A 19,088-nucleotide genomic window follows, 5' to 3' on the forward strand; every position below is an offset into this window, starting at 1 on the left:
TTGAGGGAAACTTTAGCGCTCTCGAGACAAGCTTGAAGATAATGGAGAGGAGTGGAGGCGAGGACAAGCCAAGGGGCCACTGCGGCGCGTCAGAGCTGTGAACGTGTGAACTGTGGCAGGAAAAGCACCACACTTTCCTGCCTTATTAAGTCTGGCCGTCTGTAAACAGATTCGACACTCTGTGACCTCCTGGCATACTCAAATCCAGGCCTGCGTGACATGGCTTTAATTAGCCCCACCCTCTCGCTCTTTCTTTCCTATGTCGAGACACCAGAGAAGTCTGACCCACCACGAGCTCTGCCGATTTCATCAACAGCTATGGCTGGTGTGTGTTCTGGCCTGCAGGAACCTGTTGTGCACCATCAAACTACTTTCACGTGCTTTGGATATCATGACTTGTTATAATTAGCTATCTGGCAGTCAGTTACATCAGAGCGGAGACACTGAGGCGATGGGACAGTGCTGAAGACAGAAGCGTAAATGGCTCAGCAGGACGGACGACAGCTATGTCCTAATTCAGAGCCTGGATCCTCTCATGGCTCATGGCAGCAGGTCATTTCAAGGACCTCAAGACAGAAGACTGAGGTTTGCTTGAAATAAACTACGGCCACCCTCTGTTCGTAACAGGTCTACAATCACAGACAGGCTGGACACAGAATCGTACAAATGGCTCAAACTATGAGACTTGTGAGAGGAGAGACCCAGCATGCTTTCTCCTCTCTACACACCTTTTCAGTCGCTGCTTGAAGTGGGCGTGTGTCACACTGTCTCTAACAGAGTTGCAAAAATAAAAATGCAGCTTTCCGCTCCATCTCCAACGTCGAGACTGTTTGATGGTCTGACAAAGCACTCTGACACGTCCGGACTGCTCTTCCTTTGCCAAATAACATGATCTAGCCTCACAGAGACCAAAACTGATGGTGCGTTTAGGCGCTGCTTGCCAAAAATGAAAGCTCCAGTAACACTTAAAGATTTGAGAACTTCATTATGAGAGCAAAGCATTTCATCCTGTGGCCCTGACTTTGGCAAAGGCCACAGGATGAAACACTTCAGCCAGAATCTGTACTTTTAAAGGAACGGTGTGTAAGATTTAAGGGGATTTAGCGGCATCTAGTGGTGAGGACTGCCAGTTGCAACCAGCTGAAACTTCTGCAGGTTATAATTCCTTTGTTTTTCCTTGTTCAGAAGGGTTTAACCAGGAGCCAAATTATCTGAATAAATTAGTTTCAGGTTAAAAATAGTGTTTTTCCAATGCTTTTGTTGCAAATGTCCCGATCTAAAGCCAGTGGTTGGTTTGTGTTCTAGGCTACTGCAGAAACATGGTTGTTCAACATGACAGTCTCTGTGGACGAGGACCTGCTCCATATGGAGTTATAAACAGCTCATTCTAAGGTAATGTAAAGTGATTTTATATTCCATTTCTGTTCATATATCCCCCTAAATCCTACACACTGAACCTTTAAGTCAGTAATTTCCAAGTTGCCCTTAAACAAAACGTTAATATACCAGTGAAAACTAAAACAAGTATGACAACATCCAAGTTTACAGTTAAATTCGGATGGTTCACCTCAAATCATGGTGAACAACTGGGAAACAGTTTATCAATTTAAATGCCCCATTAGACAACTGACTTATGGTAAGGTAGATGTATTTAGATACAGGGATGTCAGAGGATCCAATCTCTGAAGTGGGAAGAGCAGACAGCTGTTGGGTGTCGATACAGGAATGCAGGTGATGCGTTGTCATAAAATATTTATATGGCATGTAAAGGAAAGTTATGCACCCTTGATTGGTTTCATGTTCAGCCACAGAACCTTAAAAAAAACCTCAAAGTAAAGACCAAGTTTAACTAAGATTTCTTCACTTCCTTTCTACAGTGGCTTTGTTTGGTTTTAATTTTTTATGTATCTGTCAGGGATGAATGTGGGACACAGTTGTTTGAAAAAATATCAGTGATAAAATATGGGATTGTTGACTTGGATCAAAGACAAAGAAAACCGTCTTGAGGTTCGGCTGAAGTGTCTGTGAAAGCTGAATGTAATAAATATTTGCCGAAATAACAAAGAAGTCACTTCTATCGAAAGAAGTTTGTATTGAGTTTGAAACATAATCACACTTAAAAGTAATTTTTGTTACATTCCTGGGTATTATTTCTACATCAAACTATCTGCTGCTTCAGTAACGTCAGCCTTGCATCCTGATGATGTTGCTTCACAGAACGAAATATAAAATTAGGGTGCATAACTTTTGGTTACAGCAATAATAAATGTTTTATGATGACGTCCTCGATGCAACAGTGAGTCTACATTTTTCAACATAGAGAGCTGGAGCTTCTCAACATCTGTCCAGCTGTGAATCCTCTTTACACTCAGCTGCTTGTCTCTGGTTCGGGCTTCGAGACGTTAACGCCAAACAGGTTTCCTCAAGACATTTAGTGAAATGGAAACAACACAAAGACACATACACAACACAGTGACTGTGGTGAGAGCGACCGTGGCCTCAGTCTCTGCCTGAGCCACACACACGCTCACACTGTTTGAGTTACGGTGTAAAAGAACAGCCTTAACACTCCAGTCCGTCCAGTGCATGTTTGTATTTTCTGTGCACACGCTGGCATGCACATGTGTGCGCAAGTCTGTTTTATGAATCCAAGGGGAGAGTCGTCAGATGGAGGAGTGGGGCGTGGCACTCCCGCAGTGAGGGGAGGAGAGTAGGAGTACGGAGAGGAGGACAGGAGGAGGAGAGCGTTAGTTGTTCTGAAGGCAGTCGAGATCCACTGAGCAGCAGACATTCCCATTCTGAGCAGGGCAGCATGAAAAGACAGGAGAGAGGATACAGAGAATATTAAATATTCTATAATGAATATGCCGTACAAGGTGCAACACAACTCAGAGCCTGGCTGGCCACACTTAGTCAAAATATTGAGACTGAATACAAAGGGGAACTTCACATGACGTGAACAATATTACTAGTCTAATGTCCCCAGACCAAATCGCAAATGCGTTAAAAAAGCCTTAACACAACGAGTACCTATTTCTTAAATGCATTTTTTTAATTCGCCATCCAATATTGTATTCACTGCGAAAATTTCACAATACAAGGCAAAATGGAAAAACACATTTGCTCCCTTGCTTCCCTTGACTGGAGGTCTAGGCCGTTGCCAGTCTCCTGCCCGTGTCTTGCATTTGACAACACGGCTACCCAAGTTAGGAAATTATACCCTGCGGCTATGAAGTTGCACTCTGCTGTAAGAATTATCATTTCTGCACAGGCTAATGTTAACTTCTCTCTCTTGTTGCAGATGTGTGTGTCCTGCAGGTAACGCCACATTTTCTTCCCTGCTGCTTGGTCAAGGAACTCTCTAAAGGCTCTTGACGGATGCAGAAAGACACGGAAAGTCAAACCTGTTTTGAAAACTTTAACAGAAGTTTCAGAGTCAGCATGTAAACGTGAGGTATTTATTTTTAAACACAAGACAACTTTGGACAGAAACTGTAAGAGCCATGTTGTAGGCAACTGGACTTGTTTGAGTTCCTTGAAGATGTTTCACCTCTCGTCCAACAGGCTTCTTCAGTTCTAACAGACTGGTGCAGAGTCGCAGGGTTTAAACTGTGGTCACATGTGAGCTCTGAGTTTCAGAGTCATGAGGGTCAAATGGGTCCAGGTGAGAATGGGTGTTAAAGGGATAGTGCACCCAAAAATGAAAATTCAGCCATTATCTACTCACCCATATGCTGAGGGAGGCTCAGGTGAAGTTTTAGAGTCCTCACTTGTGGAGATCCAAGGGGAGAGGAGGTAGCAACACAACTCCACCTAATGCAGGCTGACGGCGCCCCAGATTCAAACATCCAAAAACACATAATTGAAACCACAAAATATCTCCATACTGCTCGTCCGTAGTGATCTCTGTTTTTAGCCTCATTGTACCCTGCAGCTCTTTCTGCCTCTCTGTGCACCGCGCTCATGTGTGCGTGCTTGTGCGAGACTGTGAGACATGGACACCGCGTTCATGAATGTTCACCTGCTTTCGCTGGTCTCTTGTGCAAGCGCGGTACACAGAGAGGCAGTCAGAGCTACAGGCTACAATGAGGCTAAAAACAGAGTTCAAATGACATTTTTCCAAACAACTTTTTATGTCGGGGCTTCAGGACACTTGGATCACTACGGACAAGCAGTATGGAGATATTTTGTGGTTTCAATTATGTGTTTTTGGATGTTTGTGTTTTTGGATGTTTGAATCTGGGGCGTCGTTAGCCTCCATTAGGTGGAGTTGTGTTGCTACCTCCTCTCCCCTTGGATCGCCAGAAGTGTTGTGAGGACTCTAAAACTTCACCTGAGCCTCCCTCGGCATATGGGTGAGTAGATAATGGCTGAATTTTCATTTTTGGGTGCACTATCCCTTTAAAGGGTTCACACCCACACTGAGTTCAAGGCCTGAGACTCCGCACCAGTCCGTTAGAACTGAAGAAACTCAGATAAGTCCAGTTGCCTACGATATAGCACTTAGGATTACCATGACCTGGATGACTCAGAATCTTCATTGACACTGAAGACAAAAAATACAGACTTGGTGTGCAAAGGTCTGAGTCTGAAACCTCTCAGGTCATTTTTCAATATCCAAGGAGCATTATAAACAGCTGTACATCAAAATGCCTCTGGATGCAATTAGACAGACCAACAACCGTTTTGAGTAATGCTGCACCATCAACATGTCTATAAACAAAGGTTGTTTTCAGCCATCAAAATTTGAAAATAGTACTTTATCAGATTGTTCCACAGCAGCTTTATGCTTGCTGTAGTGCTGTAGAGGCCAGTATCTAAAATCCTTATCTACACGGCCTGATATCAGATGTGTTTATGATTTGGCTGACCTGATCCTTCAACGGAAGGACGATAGATAGCTGACCGGGTAATGGGGCCTGTACACTTTGGCTGTCTTAGGTGAGGTCCCCTGCTGGTCAGAGGCAAACTGAGTCTTTACCAACAGTGATGCTGCTCACTGGTGGCAGAGTGAAGTGCAGTAGCTCCACCAGTAGCTATCACCACTTGCTGTGACCACAGCGTGAGTGAGCACACCAGCTGCTGTGACTTTTGTTTTTCTCTTTTAAGCTAAAAGAATTTTGCCCAAGTACACAAAGTTTACTATTTCAGTTTGTGTAACCGCTAAACAAAATAACTGGCATGTGATGCTGACTATGGTTTCAGCCCACGTAATTGATGTGCTTCTTTTTAGCTCATTTAAATTTTGATGGCTGAAAAATAAAGCAGAACTGAGGGATGACAGAATATTTTTACTAAATGTGTGGAGATGATGAGTTAGGGTGACATGTTCCTGACACAGTGATCTGCATATTTTGTTCTTTTATAATGAGAATGTACCTTACATCATCTGTGACAGTCAGATATTGTATATCCTCCATCACACATTGGATAAAGTCACTATAACAGTTTCCACCTTGGGGAATTTTCATCAATAGCTTGTAATGGCAGCCATTATCTGCAACACTGTGACGATATGAAGGAATTCAAAGACTGACATGAACGGGAACTGAATCAAGCTTTTTATATCCCAAAACTACAAGGACAATGGTCCCGCTGCAGGGACTGACGAATTGCAGCTCAAAAACAGGAAAACCACGCATTAATTGTTTCTGAGAAACAAGTTAATGTCCAAATTTATATGTTGTGAACTTTTGTTTGAGCACTAAACGATCCAAGCTAGTTTTAATTCAAACACGGATGCTGCACAGGAAAGCAAACCTTCATTATTGTTGTTGTTGCTTTGGCCTACCTTACACTTGCAGGTGGTACAGGGTGAGTTGGGCATATGCCATGTGTCTCCACTGAGGCGGACGGCGCCTGCGGGGTCCTGACACGTCTGCCGGATGTCATACGACAGGTTGTCGGCCAGGCAGGGGTCTGTGACGCAGCGCGGGCAACACTCGCCCTCCGCCACTGCTGTGTACTCGCACATCAACACAGGGCAAACCAGAGGCCAGCAGTCCACCTCCCCCTCCTGAGTGAGGTAAAAAAAGAAAGGTGACACGAATGTTACTGTGTGTTGTTGTTTTTTCTCCTTATGTGTGAATCAGCTGATCTGGCAACTTCAGTTACAGCTCACACGCTGATTTGTTGCCCCATTTCTAATTAGAGAGGTGATAATTATCTGAGCCCTCCGCTCACGCTTACACACACACAGCTGAGCAGCAGATCAGGGCCAGGTACTAAACAAAGCCCAGCACTGAGCATCATGTTGATGTTCTGTGTTTAGGATGTCACCTGTTACTTCTTACAAACCTGTTTCACCACGCTCAGGGATTTAAAGCAGCTACAGGGAACTTTTATTTTGTGTTGATTTTGGCAGCCCATGTTCCCATGAGCTACTCTGTCTCATGTTGTAAAGATCTTAATCTATGGAGCTAAATCAGGGCCAAAAGTTTTAATAATTAAAGAAATTGAAATTGAAAAATATAAAATATATTCAAACTAAAACATACATGTAGGAAAAGTTTTTTCAGGTTAAATACAATTTTGATTCAGTTCTGGAATTTTTTGAATGAATTCTTCATTTTCAGTTTTCACTTGGATATATATTTGAATTTCACTCTTTTCAGTCACAGACTTTTTTGCAAAGTTTACATTAGCTGGTATATGCCAGCCTTTGGTAACATGATCAAGGAGGGTCAAAGCCAGAAATCTGAAACTGAAAAAATCTGAAAACATAACATCTGCAACTAAAAAGAGCGAGACTTCAAATATTGAAAAATATATTAAAGTGAAAACTGTCCAGCACTGAATCAACATTAGATTTCACCTGGGGGAAAAAAAACCCTTTCCTACACTTATTTTTAGTTTTAATACATTGTTGTATTTTTCAAAATTCAAAAGACCTAACCTAACTTTTTCAATTTTAAATTCTTGATTCAAATTATCAAAACTTTTGGCCCTGATTTAGCTCCACATAATCTGGCTTGTGCATGCATTTGTTTTGGAAGCAACTAAAAGAAAAATGCAAACAAACTATTTTTAATAATTTTTTTTTCCTTTTTCATGCACAGCTGCAGGATGCATCGCGATGAGGTAATTTATTTATTTGTGGCTGTCTAAGATTAATAACTGTATTATGACAACAGTGAAACAAAGTCAACTTTGATTTAGCCCCCAACATAAATTCATATTTTGATGTAAAGACACATCTCACAATGTATTTGATGAACAGACAAACATATTTCATTCCTGTCTGGGAGAGATAGGGCCAATTTAGGGTCGATTCTGAACCATTTCAAATCCTGAAATTCTTTCCATCTGTTGAAAGACTGACCAAGGTTGACTCTGTTTTCACCTGTGCTCTGTCACTTTGACTTTTTGTTGCTGTTTGTTTGTTCTTTGGGTCATTTTTTTTTCTCTTTGCTGATCCTGCCCCTGTATCAGCCATAACCACAAAATCTTAAAGTATCCTCCTGCTTCCTTTCAACTTGCAGACATATTTCTGTACTCATGAAGAAACTTTGCCTTGGAAATGTAAACAGGCTCTTGTGTGCCATAAATTGTTCCATTTGATTTTGCGGAGAATCATACCTGGGAACACGCATTAAAAACATAAAGAACAGACTGTTTCAAGTTGTCTCTCTGTTGCCAGGAAACTACACTGTTGGTCCACTTAGACTTTCATTCCAGCCACTACTGCACATAAACTAAAAAATAAAATACACACTGTGGGAAATGGCCAAATTAGTTTTAGGACCTTGCTCCTCAATGTTAGGTTGTTCCCTTCGAAAAGGTACAAACCTGATGTCAAAAATAAAAGTCTACTGTTTCCCTAAAGAAACGAACCAACGCAAAGCCTGAAGCATTCAAACGAAAGAACTGGACACTGATGGAAAACTCCAGCGTCTGGTATGTTTCACAATTGGTTGGAGAATAAAATTGTCAAGACAGGAAAACAGCAAATGCTTCTCTCCTTCTCTGTAAACTGTTGGCTAGCGATCGTTAGTTTGAATTTCAGTAATGAAATACGTTTTTCGGCGGTGTCCACATCTTTTGAACACTGCGCTTTACGCTGGTTTGTTTCTGTTGGGAATCGGTGGACTTACAATTGTGCCTAGTCGAGGGGAACACTATGCAGTTGAGCTACAAGGTTGTTTGCTTATGTGGATCATAAAGAGGCATCAGTGTTTCATAACTCATTAAAAACTCCTTGTAGCTGCATGTTGGTGACGGTTCTCAGTCATCCAGGTCATGGTAATCTTAAGTGCTGTATCACAGGCAACTGCACTTGAGTTTCTTGAGGATGGCCAGGTGGGTCAACGACTCACATGTGACCTCAACGACTCTGTAAGGGTTCATGCCCACGCACCAGTCTGTTAGAACTGAAGAAGCCTCTTGAATGAGAGGTGAAACATCTTCAAGACACTCAAGCAAGTCCAGTTGCCTATGATACAGCACTGCTTTAATATGAAGATCAGCTGTTGGCAAAACACATGCAGCTTCTGTGTAAACGTGTGTGTTTCTGTGTACGTACCATGCAGCGGCACTGCTGGCAGCCATACAGCCAGGATGCTCCACTGCGGTAGAGTGTGCGTCCACTCTGGTCCAGACACTGGCTGCTGGGCCTGTTGTCACAGCCGGGGCAGCAGAACAGATCCTCGTCTGGGTCTCCACAGTCGCAGGGTCTCCTCCTGCAATACGTCTGCCCGTCCTGCAGGACAGAGGTCACAGCATCAGAGAGAAAACAGACTTTGGTCTTATGGTCTTTTTTTATTAGTGTAATGAAGAATGTACTTCACCACCTTGGTGTCATACATAACTAGACATTGGAGCCATGCAGTGTGCGAGCAATCTTTTTTTTTTTAAATTTGAAAACAGACTTCGGTCATGATAGTGGCCCTGAGATACTGTATGTAGCAGACTTCAAAGAAATAGTGCCAACAAAGACCTCAACACACGTCGCCTCACTCCCTGGACTGTAAAGTACTGTTCCAGCAATTCTTTAACATTGAATAGGGGGGTCACGCTGCGTTCAACAGCTGCTGAAACTGAAAGCTTTCACCATTCTGGTTACAGTGAAGGGGTTTAAGGATTCCCTGTCGCCTTGAATGTCGTTTCAGAGCCTTTTCATCTCTGAGAAGAGCACAATCCTAGAGAGAACACTGAATGCCTGACATTTGATTTTGCCTTGAAGGCCTTACATGCCTTACAAACATACTGAATCTCAGTAGAAAAAATAAAGCACGTCATGATTCAAAGGCCCCCATCAGACAAATCCTAGACTTCAGGATATGATCAAGGTGCATATATGACACCTCCCTCAGACGCCTTTAGGGAGAGCTAGTTAACAATTTTGCACACTGGGTCATCCAGGCGTATAATTCAAGGCCAGCATACCTACGGAGGTTTTAATGTCTTGTAGCAGCTCTCAAATCTCCATTTCCTACCAGCAATTTATTAGAGCCATGAATGAAGCCAGAATGTGTTAGAAGGTTGGTGTCTGGGCTGGCGTGTAAAGTCAAATGCAGACGAATCTGCTGGATGTGGGATCCTGCCGAGCTGCCGTGTCCCCGGCTCTCTGTCGCTTCGCAGGAAAAAACTTTATGGCCCATTTTACTCACCACAGCCAGCACTGTCTGGCCCGGGGACGACATTGTAATGGAGATGTAAAAATGTTACATAAAATGGCTGTTAGAAAATGTATGGGAGCCATAAAATCATTCCGCATACCATTAAAAGGGCAATACAGAGCCAATGTTTTATCGATGCATATTGTCCTGCTACAGTAACCGCCGAGTCCCAGGGTAGCAATACCGATGGCCTTGGTCTTTACAGTTATGGCCCTTGACTTGCTGGGAAATTACTGCCAATTGTACCGTGCCGGCAGGACGTATGAAGGCAAACTGTTCATTTTTATGCCAAGAATAAGACCAGGCATGAATGCTAATGCTGCGCTGTTGTGCTAACCAAAACAACATCGTTATACAGCCTTTTTGTGTCACCAACTTTATGATGAATTTGATGACTGTGGGTGACATTTTCTTTAATCAGGAGGTATGACTTGTTTTCAATAGAGTCCTTGAGTCAGGTATTCCTCTCCAGTGTATTTTTTTCTGAGGATAATCTAATTTAAGAGCATTTCATCTCTATTAAATCACTTCTGTAGAACTCTAAAATCTAATTCTCTAATTTAACTCAATTCCTTCTTTAATTTTCCTTTAAATAAAACTTTGATTAAAGTATAGTTTCTACCTTACATCTCATGTGCTCAGGAGTTTCTACAAACTTTCCTGCTCTGCCCACTGTCCTCTCCCTCTCATGCACCTCTGTCTCTTCCACTTGCCCTGTCTGGCATCCACGTTTTTCAATCATATCGAGCCAATCAACCCTCCTCTCATGTTCAACAAACCAATCCACAGTTTCTCTCAGACTCTGATTGCCTTTTTCTCTCACCTTCACAAACCAAAGCAACTGTGGATCCTGAGGGCGTCCAGTATTAGCAGAGTGTCACACTTATGTCTCTTTTCTCCACTCTATCTTTACGGGTCTATTTTTGCCACAACAGCTCTTGAGTCTGAAACCCGAAATTTCCTTGTGAATGTATGTTAATAGATGGCAACTGAACTGGAGTAGAGCCTAGTACAGCTTTGCATACAGTGATTAAAATGAGCTGATATGCACATTATGTTGTAAAACTAGGGCTGCCCCCTAATAGTTGATGTTAGATGATCACAAAGGTAAGTCGCAGAAAAAATTAATAATTTGGAGACACACCATGTCACGCACCGGTGTTTGTTAAGGTTGCTTGGCAACCTGCCACCGCGCTCTTGAAAGCTGACACAGAAAAGGCGCAACAGTAGTGCTCAGTGCCCAATCTATAATAAGTGTGGGATCATTTTTGAGAAGGTGTAGGACGAACCCAAGGTGATATGTAAACTCATCTTCATTGGTCGACTACAAACATGACGTATCATCTGAAACATGGAAGTAGCTACATGCCCATTAGCCCACAGCGTCATTAACAGGCGGCTCGCTCAGTGTGTGACGTGCACTTGGAGATAAAATATAGGCCTATATTAATGAAGGTTCATTAGTACGGTTTTGTATTTCTCTATAATGCAGCACAGTGTTAACAATGTTACTGATACTATTCTTTCTCACACCTTCAACTCAAACCACCAAAATGTATCCTTTAATAAGTAAATTAATATCTTGACTCCATACGATACTTTGACATTTTTTCATGATTTTGGACGACATGCTATACTATGACTTTTTGGGTGACTTGACGACATACGATGACATTTTTTCATGATTTCTGCTGACATGCTATACTATGACCTTTTTCATGATTTTTGACGACATGCTTTACTATGACGTCTTTGGGTGATGACATACGATGACATGCTGTACTATGACGTTTTGGGGTGATTTTGAGGACGTGCTATACTCTGACGTTTTTCCGTGATTTTTGAAGACATACCATACTATGTTGTTTTGTTTTTGTTTTTTGTTTGTTTATTTGGTGATATTTGATGACATAATATACTATGCTGTTTTTTCATGATTTTTGGTGACATATTATACCATGTCGTTTTTTGTGAGTGAATTTTGACGACATACTATACTATGAAATTTTTTCATGATTTTTGACGACATACTTTACTATGACGTCTTTGGGTGATGACATACGATGACATGATTTCTGATGACATGCTGTACTATGACGTTTTGGGGTGATTTTGAGGACATGCTATACTTTGACGTTTTTCCATGATTTTTGAAGACATACCATACTATGTTGGTTTTTTGTTTTTTTATTTGGTGATATTTGATTACATACTATACTATGCTGTTTTTTCATGATTTTTGGCGACATATTATACTGTGACGTTTTTTCATGATTTTTAATGACATACTATACCATGTCGTTTTTTGTGTGTGAATTTTGATGACATAGTATACAATGTCGTTTTTTTGTGATTTTTGATGACATACTATACTATGACATTTTTTACACAATTTTTGCTGACATACTATACTGTGATGTTTTTTCACGATTTTTGATGACGTGCTACCAACATACTTTACTGGGGGAATTGTTCACAGACTCTTTCTCCTGGACCATGACGTGCCCTTGCTCACTGCAGGCAAACCTGAACCAGAGTAGTTAGAGGTGCAAACACAAGGTTTGCAACTAACTTTCCAGCAACAAGGAGAACCAAGTGAGTTATCACCCAGCGTCTAACTCTGCAAGGACCCTGAGCAACCGGCTTCCTCGGATCAGCACCTTTGGAACAAGGACACGACAGAGACTGCCTCTGAAACCACAGCTCTTTCCAGCCTTCCTCTGCAGGCTAACAAAAGCAGCACACCACAAAGCCACTCTTTCTTCCATCCATTGAAGGATCTGTAATGTAACTGGGCATAGCTTTATCACAGCTGTACAGGCTGAGCAAGACTGTGTAACTTGTTGTATGTGATTTAATGCTGTTTCTTGAGTAATCGTGATTGTTTGCTGTTAGGTCATTGGTTAGTTGGCTTCAACAAAGCTACGTGTTTGCTAATGCTGTTCACTGTTGTCAGCCATTTTGTTTTGTAGGCCAAACGGCCCCTTTGATTACCACACCTCTCTCTGTCTCTCTCTCTCTCTCACACACACACACACACACACACACACACACACACACACACACACACACACACACACACAACAAGCTTAGAATTTGTGAGTTTCATTTGCTTTGCTTCTTTTATGAATAAATATATATTTTTTGGAATCATACCTGCTGTCTGTTTTAATGTTGCATGACAGTGAATGAATAGTCAACCTCTGCTAAGTCAAGAACTCTGAAATCCTCCAGGCTTTACTATTAAATTTGGTTACTGTTATTAATTTAATTATTTAAAAAAAAATTCCAAATTGATAGTCAAGTGAATTTTATGAGACTGATATCTTTAACTGGCAATCATTTTCCCTTTTCAGATACGGTGCCTCACGAGGTGATTTACTGTAAATTAAGTTATATTTAACATAATCAATAATCATACTATACTATGACGTTTTTTCAAGATTTTGAAAGACATACTATACCATGACGTTTTTTCATCATTTTGGATGACATACTATACTATGACGTTTTTCATGATTTTTGACGACATACTATACTATGACGTTTTTTCATGATTTTTGACGAGATACTATACTATGATGTATTTTCATGATTTTTGGCGACATACTATATATGACGTTTTTCATGATCTTTGACGACATGCTATACTATGACGTTTTTTTCATGATCTTTGACGACATACTATACTATGACGTTTTTCATGATTTTTGACGACATACTATACTATGACGTTTTTCATGATCTTTGACGACATGCTATACTATGACGTTTTTTTTCATGATTTTGGACGACATACNACATACTATACTATGACGTTTTTCATGATCTTTGACGACATGCTATACTATGACGTTTTTTTCATGATTTTGGACGACATACTATACTATGACGGTTTTTTTTTTCATCATTTTGGATGACATACTATACTATGAAGTTTTTTTCATCATTTTGGACGACATACTCTATACTATGAAGTTTTTTTCATCATTTTGGACGACATACTATACTATGACGTTTTTTTTCCATCATTTTGGATGACATACTATTAGGGATGTAACGATACCAGAAACTCACGATACAATATTATCACGATAAAACGTCCACGATACAATATATATCACGATATTTATACAAGGGGGGAAAAAAGAGAAAATTTATTGTTAAAAATAGCTATTTTATTCAAAAATAGTGCATGTACACTGTACAGCATGTTATTTTTAACTTGGAAGCGTATCATAAACAAATCAACACACAGTTGAACATGTGCTTTCATTTCCCCCCTATTTCTGCTAGGCAGGCAGACGTTAAAGTGCCATAACAAAGTCATGTCAATTAAAACTATAGTGACAGAATATGGAAATGGAAACATTCAGTATTTTTTAACCTACTCTGAACAAAAGTAGTGTAGTACTATTACTAGAAAGTCATCTGAATGACATCAAATTATGAGGATAGAGTAGTCTTAATATTCATCAAATATACAGAACTTAGAACAATCAGACCCTGCAACAACAACAAAATTAACAAATTAGAAGTAATGTAAACTCAATAACACGCAATCCCTCACTCACAGATACACAGAGAGAAAGAGAGACAGAGAGAGAGAGGTGGGTAGAGATGTGTGTAAAAGAAAACCAAAATAAATAAAGCTCAGCCATTTCCCTGGAAGTCACAGAAAAACTCAAAAACACACATTCACACAGTTTGTTCACGCCAGGTTGACAATCTTGACATCAAGGAGACCCTAACACTTTCTCAGAACAGGAGATGAGGAGAGGAAAGCTCTGGTTCTGCGCTTTCATGTGATATGCGTGGTATTTCTGTGCGACCCTGCATTCGCGAGTAATCCATCCAAAATTAATGTGTGTGCAAAGCTGTATGAAAGCTTTGTTATACATTATTTTAGTGTAACTTTATCATTTTTTTTCACTGTGAAAACATTGGACTACCAACAAGTGCATGGTCTTGTCGGAAAGCCGCGATTCCACTGTTTCCCGTGATATGTGTGGCTTCTCGCTATGACATACGGTCGCGGAGAAAATCCACAGAGAAGAACAATTAATCTCCTTACTTTTATTCGCTGTTTCCTCCGGTCACGCACGGGTCAGAGTAGGAGGCTGAGAGGCTGAGCTGCACGAGTCTGCTCTCACCTGTGCGTATTTTGTATACTATGCCGTTTTTTCATGATTTTTGGTGACATATTATACTATGACGTATTTTCATGATTTTTGCCGTCATATTATACTATGATGTTTTTTCATGATTTTTGACTACATACTATACTATGACGTTTTTTCATGATTTTTGGCGACATGTTATACTATGACGTTTTTTCATGATTTTTGGCGACATGTTATACTATGACGTTTTTTCGGGAAGTGATGTGATGACTCGTGGGCAACGAGTCGACTAATGGCTCTAAATGACGACTTCTGGTCAACCAGGAAAGCCCTATGTAAAACACACAAAAAAATTTCAGCCCAACAGTGGTAACCTACTGTTCATTAGAAATATTGCTGCTAAAGGACATATTTTCATGATTTTTGACAACAAACTATACTATGATGTTTTTTTCATGATTTCTGGCGACATACTATACTATGACGTTTTTTCATGATTTTTGGCGACATATTATACTATGATGTTTTTCATGATTTTTGACTACATACTATACTACGACATTTTTTTCATGATTTGTGATGACTTGTGGGCAACGAGTCGACTAATGGCCCTAAATGACGACTTCTGGACAACCAGGAAAGCCCTATGTAAAACACAAAAAAATTTCAGCCCAACAGTGGTAACCAACTGTTCATTAGAAATATTGCTCCTAAAGGACAGACTGCTTGAAGACACTCTGCCTCTGAAACGCTCTCAGCTGAGGATGTTTGCGTTCAGATGGTCATCAGTGTGTAAATATGTTACATGAACTGGACCCAGGTTCAGTTCATGAGACATTATGGGGGAGGCATCCTGCAGAGGAAGCCACTGCAGGATAGAAATAACTGGATAACATGATTTAATTGACCAGATATGGGCAGTTACAGTTTACACTTACTATGACAGAGAAATGGCAGTAATATAGACGCAATAATACATGTGTTGAGCTAAAATGTCATGATACACAGCTATCATAGAATCTGCTTTAGTTTACTATTATTTACCAGAGTAGTTCCTGTAAAACTTCTTAGTGGTAAATTTTGAATTTTATAAGCCTATGAAGCATTATTTGAGCCACCGCCTTCAGCTGTCATTTTTTTTCTTCCAAATATCCCTCTGTGTCTGTTTTATATTAATCTCACTCACTTGTCCTCACCTTGCCAAAGACAAATCTGATCAATAACTCCCTTTCCTGCGGCCACACCGTACTGCCTCGCTCTCACTCCTGAGCACAGACGTGAGTTGTTAAGCTGCCACAAATATTTGTCAGAATGTAATGCAGGCTAATGAAAAACAGATGGGAGCACTGAGGTGCTTTTTCCTTGAGTTGACCCTGTGCGATGCTTAATTTGGTGTCCTGAGGCCGTTCTGTGGTTAGAAAAGTTTTGTATTTTTGTGTTTGCTTCACAGCGATCAATACAAATGTTGGCTGAATCAACTCCAGGAAGTTACATTTGCTCAGAGGTGTAGGTAAAGACTGACATTACGAAAACAAGATTTGAGGTCTTTATGGAATAATTCTGGTTTATTAACAACTTGGGTCATATTTTAGTAGTTTTGCCAATCACTTCTATCCATTCTTATAACATCCTACATCCTAATTTAATTGGTAAGATCTGGGAACACAGCAACATGAATAAAATGAGTCTGAAGGGCGGGGAAACATGAGCAGTCAGATGATCATAGAGGTTTTAGTCAAACTTGAGCAGGATTTATACTTCTGTGCCGAATCAACGCCATACCTTACACTGTAGCCTGGCATACACCTCCCCAGAAATGTAACTAAATGTCGCAGCAATGCAGACCTCCCATCTATTTCTGTATGTTGAAACCATTTCCCTCAGTGGAAACAAAGCTTTTATTTACTTTAATTTCACAGAGAAGAAACAATAAATTGTGAAGACAATAATAACATTTCAAAACTTGTGTGTGATTTATCCTGGCTTCACATGAGCAGAGGAAATCTCTGCTATTCGATAGGCTAATTTATACAATGTAAAATGCAATAGGCTTGTGCTAATAATGTTAGCATGTTGTATTTATTTGGAAAATGTGTTTTGTTAGTGAACCTTGTGAGTTGTAATGGGGCCGAATTTTGTAACATCACCTTTGTTTTACCTTTTGAATATCAAGCTCTCACACTTTGTAGACTTGTAAGGTGGCAGTTAAAAGTTTGTACTCTGCTGCTTTGAGTTTTAGATCATAACTATGATGAAAGCCCTGAGTTAAGATCCTCCAGCAGGTCGTGAACACCAGTATTACTCAGTGAGGTGAATCTGTATTTGTGTGATCATCATCCGTACCTTGCAGGAGCATATAGCACAGCGGTCAAAGCTGGGTTTCCAGTCCTCTCCGTTGCGTCTGATTCCATCTTCCTGTGGGCAGTCGCCGCCGCAGCCCGGACCAGACGTACACACACAGTCGTAGCCTCCCGGGAGGTTCACACACACGCTGTCATTCCAGCAGGTGTGTGTCTGCAAACTGCACTCGTCGATGTCTGGGCAGACAAAGAGAAACAAAAGTGTGTGTTTCACAGTCCTGCCAGTTTTGTTGTAGAGACAGTACAAAACAAGGTCAAATGAGCCTTTGTGGGGAAAACTAAGATCAACAAGAAGAGGAAGGTTCAACATAACAGCGTCAGAAACACAGACTTCATCGTGTTTTTATTCATGCTTTTAGTATTTATGCAAGTTATGACGTTTGCTTGTTGTATTCTACTGTTTTATTTTCTCTCTGACCATGAAAAAAGTTCCGTCCATTTGGAAATACACAACATGTTTGCCTCTTAAACCTTATGAAGTTGTCACATTATACAATACGTTATAGGACAAGGGTAATGAAGGTCAATAGTTTTTTGCTCTTGACCAAAATGTGTCCTGTAGTTTTAACAATTTCCACTTTTATCACCTATAAAGACTGTTTTATTGTCCAAAATTGTCAAAATTACGAAGCAGTGTCAAATATTTGAGAACTTTCTTGGAGCCAAGGACCCAAGACGTCTTATAAAAACATGTTTGTAGGCTATTTGTCATTGACTGGACCGGAATGTTAGTGTTACTAATAAATTGAAGCTGAGCAAGAGCAGTGTGCGGGATTTTTTATTCAAGGACTCAGTGATTAAAAACAAATACACTTCATGCATTTGAATGAGAGCACTTCAAACAGTGTCTTGGCCTGGTGTGGCCAGGATGTTGCAATTGCAGCAATTAACACAAATTCAACCAATCCCAATAAATTCTGCGCAACCTTGTTATTTTGTCCCATCACTGCAACTTTACCACAAATCTGACTATTTAGAACGGGTAAAATCTCATTTCATTGTTGAGCAGTGTGCGGCGTATTTAATCACTCAGCCCACTACTGCTGTGGGACCACAGCTCTGAACCTAGGAAACAGTCACTCTCACACACACTCACACTCACACTCACTCACACACACACACACACACACACACACACACAGTGACAGGGTTAACTGTTAGCATCACATGGCTAACGTTACCCAGAAGTCATTAACAGGTTTAACGACAGAGTCCAGCTGTTTCTGTGTCGCTGCGAGACTAAAGGCCTTTGCACACTGAGCATGTTTTTTATGTCCAATATTGTCGCATGTCTAAAAATAAATACGACCTTTCATAACTCAAATAGCTGCTTTCAACAGGTCAGAGACTAATATTCAGGTGGATGATGAAGAAGAGGAGGAGGAGGATGTGGACCACACACAGACTGTGGAGACAGAGAGGAAGGACAGCTCTGCCCCTTCATGCAGCTGTGGTGCCAAATGTAAGACACAGAGGGAGTGATGACCGTCAGATAGGTAACTCCAGTGGAGAGAGGCGAAGGAGGAAATGTATCTTTTCATTCTGTCACGTGTTGCAAATTTTCACAACAAATAGAGCAATACAATGCATAGGAATTAGGGATGTCCCGATCCGAATCGGCCGCCGATATTAGCAAAAACGTGCATCGGCATCGGATCGGACTGCATGGAAAAATGCCGATCCAAGAACTCCGATCCAGTTTTTCACACAGTCCAATCCAGGTTTTCCAACCCAGCGCTCCGCGAGTCAAGCAGTCCATTCCAGTGATCCGCTCCAGCTCTTACTATCAATCCACCAGGCCAGCATGCAGAGGCAGACACACACGGAGGGTAGGAAGAGTAGCGTCAATTTAGTTAACTGACTATTTGTTTTCTGCTCTGGTTTTTTGAGAGTGATATTTTTATTTGGTTTACACTCTTACTGTTTAAGTAAAGAGCACTGATGGCATTGTTTTGGGCACAATTAGTGAAATTGGAGCCATGGATGGA

The 19,088-nt window shown here is 40.8% G+C and overlaps 1 protein-coding gene across 1 annotated transcript in view; it reads right to left on the bottom strand.

Moving 5' to 3' along the window:
* Window positions 1-1,467: 1,467 nt before the first annotated feature.
* Window positions 1,468-19,088, bottom strand: part of LOC126395229 (protein kinase C-binding protein NELL1-like) — a 457,381-nt gene continuing 439,760 nt past the window's right edge. The window contains exons 17-20 of the mRNA XM_050052536.1: window positions 17,084-17,277; window positions 8,522-8,698; window positions 5,792-6,016; window positions 1,468-2,798 (exon numbers count right to left, since the gene is read on the bottom strand). Coding sequence (XP_049908493.1) covers window positions 2,748-2,798; window positions 5,792-6,016; window positions 8,522-8,698; window positions 17,084-17,277 — 647 coding nt within the window. The 3' untranslated portion in view covers window positions 1,468-2,747. The remainder of the gene's footprint in view (window positions 2,799-5,791; window positions 6,017-8,521; window positions 8,699-17,083; window positions 17,278-19,088) is intronic.

Source organism: Epinephelus moara, chromosome 1, assembly GCF_006386435.1.
Source record: "Epinephelus moara isolate mb chromosome 1, YSFRI_EMoa_1.0, whole genome shotgun sequence".
NCBI classification, from domain to species: Eukaryota; Metazoa; Chordata; class Actinopteri; order Perciformes; family Serranidae; genus Epinephelus; species Epinephelus moara.